We start from the raw sequence: 7,171 nt of genomic DNA, 5'->3' as shown, positions 1-7,171 counted from the left end.
GGAAAATGATTATATCGATGTAAGAAGAGTATGTAAGACTTAACGGTGCCTGCTTTCAGGAGAGCGAAACTTAGGACCCGTAGAGATAATTTATTCGCCTTTGTCTAGCCAAACTGGACGTTGCCCTGCCAATCAATGTTTAAAGAAAGTGGTTTATCTATAGCAATAATTTCTGGGTGTTACTTATCAAGAATCTCGAATTTTCTTTCAATGTCTGCATTTAAACTTTTTACCATCTAAGGAGAGGTTCCATGGATTCCAGAGGGGCATAAAATAGAGGCGATGAGTGCTTTGAATCATTTTCTTCTGAGACTGCAGAAGGAACGCATTGGAATCAAGAAAGTCAAATCTTTTACCAGAGGTGAGACTAGCTAACTGATGATGACTTACCTTTTGTTAAGTTGAGTGTTGGAACAGAAAATCCTCTACGTGCTTCAGTTTAAAGGCAGCTCCACGAACAACGTAGTATCTTGTTTTCTAGAAATGAAAGTGTTATTTTTCGATTCGAACAGACATCGCTTTCATTGCTGCTGTGATAAGCTACGCATAACACTAGCCGAGAAAGACTCGAAATTGATAAGGATATTGCTAAAAAGGGAACGAAGACTGAAATGTAGTTTATTGTAGTTAACATCTGTAATTCATACCCATTTTCAGACTTTAAGGCAAAAATGGTTAATCCATACCTGTTTCAGACCTAAACGCCTCAAAAACCATATCGTACATACCTAGATAGCTTATATAGGGGAGCGGCAATTGCGTTTCCAGTGTACTAATCTATTATTATTCAAGTAGTCAATTGGTTCGAATGGCACAGACCAAGCCTAAACAATCCACTGTGAAGTTCAACGCTAAAGAGGGCCCTGACTGAGTTGCATGGGAACTGGGAATGTGGGGTATGGCGTAAGAAATAAAGCGAAGAATAATACAGGGAATCAAGCATTGTAGAAACTACGCCACAGGTGGTCGGTGAAATAAGTCGGGAGTTTTCTGATTTGAAGGGATCAATCAGGGGCGAGAAATTCAATTACCTTTTTTCTTCTGGCACTAAAACAAAGTAACTTGTGACATCGTTAATTTTTATCCCGGCAAACTAATAAATATATTTCATGTTTCTCTATCAAAAGGGTGTCCCTTTTTGGTATTGGTTTAAGTGGATTTTGAAGGTGACACTGGTTTATAACAGTACCGCTCAACGCTGAAGAGCCATTCACCGTGGTGATTTAGGTTTTTAAATGTATCAAGGGAGTCTTGGATTACAATTACAATTTTTATTGTAACCTCACTTTTTTCAATTTATTATTTTTATCATCTTCAGGTCTAGTTTCACTTTTTTTTATCTAATTTTTACTACTGCTTTGTTGACAGATCTCGTCTGAAAGCAACCTATGAGTGATGGCGATTTCCGCTCTAAAGAACGTCATTTTCATTGTTATCATATTCTCCTGCAGTACTAGTGCTGATTTGTCGGATTCTTCCCCTCAATCCTACCTCCAGGTAAGCAGTGCACTGAAAAAATTTTCTTCTTGCTTTTCGCCAATGATTTTGTTCTATTGTTCACCACTGATGGGTAATTCATTTCCATTTTTATCTCACAGAATGGAATTGCAGAGGAAATGAAGACTGACGTACTTATGGAGGGTATTGTTAACGGGCACTCCTTTACAATTGTAGGCGAAGGAACAGGCTACCCTTACAAGTAAGAAAAGTTGTAAAACAGTTAATGTTTTTAGTAGGAAGTGGGATGTATTTCTCTGTCTTCTTCCAGCGAGCAACCGATATCTGATAGTGAGCCCGTGAAAACTAGTGTTCTTCAGACTAGCACAGCAGACATGACTAGAGGAGCCATCTTTGTTTTCGTACATGATTACCTAAATGATTTCATTAGAAGGTTAATAACCCGAACAGATAATGAACGTTTGGCAAGAATTTCCGTCAGCCTGTTCTAGCCGGACTGATCCTTGCCCAAAAATCCACCTTTTCAGCGTTATATCTGAAACTCGTGACCTTTCGACGTGATTCAAAGACTTTCTTTTCGTTTGTAGCAATCCTAGTTTTCTTCACAACTTCGTTTGGTAGTCAATGACTATTCCCAGAAGGGCTCTGCACTCTCAAAGGAAGCAAAAAAACATCACTTTTACAGCAGGAATCATTGTTATTGAAGCAGGGTTTGAACTATGTATTGAAAGTGGTTTTGGATTTTAAAAAAAGTACACAATCTCCGATCCGGTAATGAAACAACAAAAACCAACAAAATTTTAACTCTAGGTTTGGGGAGGGGAAGGAGAACTGGCACAAAGTGCCGCGTTCATACTTTTTTAAAATATGTAATTAAACACCACCAAACTCATGAAACAAAAAACATTCGAAGTTTCAAATGAGGCTACCTTTTAAAGTTTACAATAGCCAGTTCAGCGTTGGAACTGAGTAAATTTGAAACGAATAATGCAGTTTGTTCGAGATTATTGAAAGTTTTCCTTTTTTTTCTTCATAAATCCACATTTATTTATCTTCTTAACGCAATACTCACAACTGTGATTCAGACATCATTCTCCACTCAACACGTTACAAACTAAGTAGGACTGCAACTAATTTACACTTAATGCACTTCGTTTAACGCAGCATAATCATGACGTTTCTTAGCTTTTCTTCTGCGTCGCTGTTTGACTCTTTTGCGTCCTCTCTTATGCCGAAAATTTTTAAATTGCCACGCCGACTGTGGCACCCCAGCCTGATGTGGCGCAGTTGCAATTCTGCAAGGCCCTGTTGAGCCCGCTGAAGGGCACAGTGTGTCGCTTCTTGTTGACGGTTACCTCTGCCAACTTTGAAGTTGTCGCTGCCAGCTTAGAATCCAGATCTTTCGCTTCGGCTTGCGAATCTTCAATACTCTTTTGCATGCTTTTGTTTTCTTGAAGTTTTTACTTATCTGTTGTATCTTGGTTTTTTGTTTTTTTGGATCTTTTACTTTTCTCTTGTATATTGCGAACTCTGGTAATATTTGTTAGAGCGTAGACAGCTTCTCGTCGATGCTGGAAAATCTCGCATTTGCATCGCAGCACTGTTGGCAGGCATGTTCACGAACTTCATGGGTATCTTCCTCAACAGTCTGATAACTACCTTCCCTTGTCGTCGGCGGCACTGTCTTTCTTTGGTTAATTCTTCGGACCATCTTTTTTTTAGGTCTTCTGTCATTTTCTTTACTTTAAAAATTAAACATTAGCAACATTTCGGCGGTCGAAGGGGTATTTATTCGGAGCTCTCACGATGCACGCCCTTCGCCCAGTCCCAGTCCTGAAGATTTTTTTACTATAAATGCTTAGACCCCTCCCCCATGAAGTTGACTTTTTACCTTCACTTCTTCCCAGATTTTCTGATTGTCTTAAATTGTTTTTTGTATTTTAGAGGAGACCAGGTTATGAACCTTGAGGTCGTCAGTGGTGCTCCTCTGCCGTTCTCTTATCATATCTTGACAACAGCATTCGAGTATGGCAACAGAGTGTTCACCAAGTATCCATCAGAGATACAAGACTTTTTCAAGCAGTCGTTTCCTGAAGGGTATCACTGGGAAAGAGTCATGCCCTTTGAAGATCAGGCCACGTGCACGGTTACCGCTTACATAAGGTTAGCTTCATGTAAAAGTGCTGTCGGTTGGGCCTGAGCTGATAACTGAGTTCACGTTAGATGAATTCAGTCTGTTTCGTTATGGCTTAACTTTTTTTCGTTAAACCTTAATTTAATTAAATGGTGTCTTCTGCGATGGAACAAGAACGATGCCCTCTCTCTCAATTGGTAAACTACAAAACAATTAAGACTGTTTAACAATGTTCCTCTGATGTAACCTGTAACTCCTCACTACGTAACTTTACACTTAATGAAATTTTCTGATGTTTTACATGTAAAACTACCTGAATACGGCTTGCTGTTTTACAACTATCAATATAATGATACGATTCTCGTTTTTATTTCTTTACTCTCTGAACAACAATGGCTGCAATATAATTTTTTGCAGTGGATCTCAATACATACCCTGTCAAGATAGCTCTTTACCAGAAGAACATTTACATAATGATGATCATGTTGATGGTAATGGACTCACTATACTCAGGAATGTTGGATCCACCATGTCTTTTGTATGCGTTGGATCACTGAAGTGAGAGAAATAAGAGCTGTCTATCATTATTCACAATGCCTTAGCAGTGACCACGAGTAAAGCCTCCCTTGGTGATGGTCTTTGGCTTGTCACGCAATCTTTCCTCCTCAACGTTGGGGAGAAGAGATTGCGTGACGAGCCAAAAGAACGTCTGCGAGGGAGGCTACAACGAGTACCGAGTAGGAGGAAAAATGCTAAGCTTACTTCAAGTCTGGAGATGAGAAAATACCCGACTGCTATATGCCTCAAGATTAAAAGAGTTCTCTTTGAATGTCGTGTTCACAACCGACTCTTTTTTCAACAGTTTGAAAGAGGAGATGCGTTTTGCCCTTAACATCAGATTTCACTGTGTGAACTTTCCCCCTAATGGTCCAGTCATGCAGAGGAGGTTACTGGGATATGAGCCATCCGTTGAGAACATGTATCCTCGTAATGGGTTTCTGGAGGGCTATGATGAAAAGACTTTTCGAGTTGAAGGAGGTGGCTATTACCAATCTGAACACACAAGTATTTACAAGTAAGTTTATATCTGTTAAAGGGGAAGTGTCATGGGGTTTTTGACCCGTTTTGTTAAAAATAGTGAAATACTGAAAACTTTCACTTAGCTACAAAATAATTCTAGAACAACGAGAGGAAATAAATCAACTCAATTTTAAAAAGGAAGAACTCGTGATCGGTTGTAGCGCATTTCGAGAACTTGAAAATCGTTAGCCTATCAAGTTTCGAGTTTCAATCCATTCCAATTTAACTCTCTCTGGCTAGAGGCAATAATCCACAGTTTTATTGCACTGGGTCCAGTTGTTCAAAGGCCGGATAACTTTATCCAGTGGATAAGTCGCTACCCGTCAGTTTCAATCTGGGCAAAGATTTCAGTATTTCCTCTTGTACAAGCGAATATGCACACTCTAACCACAGTTAAGTTTGGGAGTGAACGAAAACCTTGGACAACGTTTTATGTGAAGTATATTTTAGACCCTGAATAGTGCCTTATCCAGCGGATAAAGTTATCCGGCCTTTGAACAACTGGGGCCTGGAGTGATAAGTTATTACAAAACCAGACAATTACTTTTTTGTTTTTCTTTCTGTTGGCAGACAACCATTTTTTTTTTTTTTTTTTTTTTTTTAATTACGTGAAATTCGCATGATACTTCCCATTAAGTGATTTGATGACTTAAAATAAGTCAACAAAATGAAGAAATGTTCTCAAGTTGAAAACAATTGGAGTCGAATGGGCAGTTTCAGAAAAAAAAACCATACCCACCCCAAGGAAGGTTATCGGAAATTCTTAGCGGGATGGGGCATTAGATGCCAAAATTTTTGAAGAAACGTACGAAGCCTAGATGGAATTTCCTGAGGGAAGGGGGGTACAAAACAAAAAATCTTCCGTGGAGGGAGTACAATCCAAAGTCTTAGCCCCAGGTGTCGATTGCATACTCTACCACCGAGTTCTAAGAGAGACTCGTGGTGAACAAGACCACACAACTGTCACCAAACAGATTTCTTATGGAAGAACTAAAAAAAAACGTTTGCGCGGGATATCATTTTACTTGAAGGAGTCTCAGTTGGAGTTGCTTGCTTGTTAACGTCACTGGGAAGAATTTTCGCCTATAAAAACAGGATTCCACTTGCTATATCATAGTGTCTCTTCCCAGCTAGCCTAGTCAGCTCAGTGTCACTGATCCGAGAACGTTTGTTCCTTTGCAGAAGCAAGGGCTCAGTCAACATGCCAGACTTTCACTTCATAGAACACCGCATTGTGATAACGGAGCATGACGAAGACTTCACGAATGTTGAGCTGCGTGAAATAGCCCATGCTCGTTACTCTACGCTGCCTACTATCGAGGCTGCTACCTAAGCGGAAAAGGCAAGGCAACAAGACGCAAAACCGCCCTGTTTGTCTCTTTTCATAAGAGATTCGACAACCGTGGTTCTTTGCCATTTAATTTGAATTAGTTTAAATTAACTCTTTGGAGCTGATGTAGATGTTTTGGTTAAGTAAGAAAACGTTTGTAATTATTAAATTTGTTGCCTGAAGCAAGTTCAATGGAGTCTTCTATTTCCCCGGTAAAAGTCAGTAAAAGTGTGAGGTCTCCTATACTTAAGTTCAATTATTCCCCTCCTCATATCCCTCATCCCTCACTCCCAGACTGCAAGAATAGGGAAAGGTCACTCACAAAAAAGGAGAAAGAAAAAAAATAAAACCAACGAAGGTCCGGAAAACGCCTGTAAGAAGTTGTTCAAGAAAAGAAAAGAAAGAAGAGAAATTTGCACGCCCGGAGTAAAATTCCGCGTAAAATTTAAGTTGAAAGAAAACTCGTGCAGTGAAAATTTGTTTGTCCCCCACTCCGAAGATTTCCAAAAGGTTCGCTGTTTTCAAATGCAGCCTGCATGACGATCCAAAGTTCTTTTTAAGAATAACTACTTCTTACGCTATCGCACATATTTTTTTAAGAACGATATCTCCTAATACAGCAGTTTTTTGCAGCATTTATAACTATCCGGGAAAAGCAGATCTTAGGAAAGGCCGTTGGGATCCAAAAAGAAACTTGGGGTTAACCAAGCATTCTTCACAGAGAATTAACCAACACTATCTCCAAAAAGCCTTAAAATTATTATGTATGGCATTTTTTGACAAATTGAAGCTTTATTATCTCTGGAAAATGCGTTGTTGCCCTCAATGGTATTTTTGGATTTCGAAAGCCCGCTTAGCCAAAAATCGCGCCAAGATATCTTTGAATTAGTTAGCATCTTCCTTAAAGAAATTTAAGGTTCTCGGACCTTCACGAGATGCGCAGAACGTGTGCGGAGTAGCAGCAAAACGAGGCACCGTCCTTAATGGTTTCTTAATGGTTTGCAATGGCTGCTGAAGGTGTTGTAAGGGCAACGTAGGTTAAAGTTTCCGAGCTTGCTTATTAGCCCATCAACAACCAAGGGATGGCAGAAAAATGTCGGTTTCTTGCATGAAACTCTTGCAGATGTCTTGGTTATTTAAAGTTGTTTGAGAAAGTTTTCAATCATCAA

At 39.5% G+C, this 7,171-nt stretch overlaps 1 protein-coding gene across 1 annotated transcript; it reads left to right on the top strand.

The window, feature by feature from the left end:
- Positions 1-232: 232 nt before the first annotated feature.
- On the top strand, positions 233-6,188 carry LOC146458586 (GFP-like fluorescent chromoprotein cFP484). The gene is made up of 6 exons (XM_085091001.1): positions 233-361; positions 1,369-1,497; positions 1,599-1,699; positions 3,403-3,621; positions 4,455-4,667; positions 5,855-6,188. The coding sequence occupies exons 2-6, from the start codon at positions 1,396-1,398 to the stop codon at positions 6,003-6,005; spliced, it is 786 nt and encodes a 261-aa protein (XP_084947127.1). The 5' UTR covers positions 233-361; positions 1,369-1,395; the 3' UTR covers positions 6,006-6,188.
- The last annotated feature ends 983 nt before the right edge of the window (positions 6,189-7,171 follow it).

This window comes from Pavona decussata, unplaced genomic scaffold (genome assembly GCF_977016875.1).
Source record: "Pavona decussata unplaced genomic scaffold, jaPavDecu1.1 SCAFFOLD_233, whole genome shotgun sequence".
Classification (NCBI taxonomy): Eukaryota; Metazoa; Cnidaria; class Anthozoa; order Scleractinia; family Agariciidae; genus Pavona; species Pavona decussata.
This window is presented reverse-complemented; position numbering and strand designations above follow the sequence as displayed.

What these genes read in the sequence shown, in the direction of transcription:
- LOC146458586 (XM_085091001.1), top strand. Translation starts at nt 1,396, where the DNA reads ATGGCGATTTCCGCTCTAAAGAACGTCATTTTCATTGTTATCATATTC. An exon ending in CCCCTCAATCCTACCTCCAG is followed by an intron (nt 1,498 to 1,598) that starts GTAAGCAGTGCA and finishes TTTATCTCACAG; the next exon opens with AATGGAATTGCAGAGGAAAT. An exon ending in ACGGTTACCGCTTACATAAG is followed by an intron (nt 3,622 to 4,454) that starts GTTAGCTTCATG and finishes TTTTTTCAACAG; the next exon opens with TTTGAAAGAGGAGATGCGTT.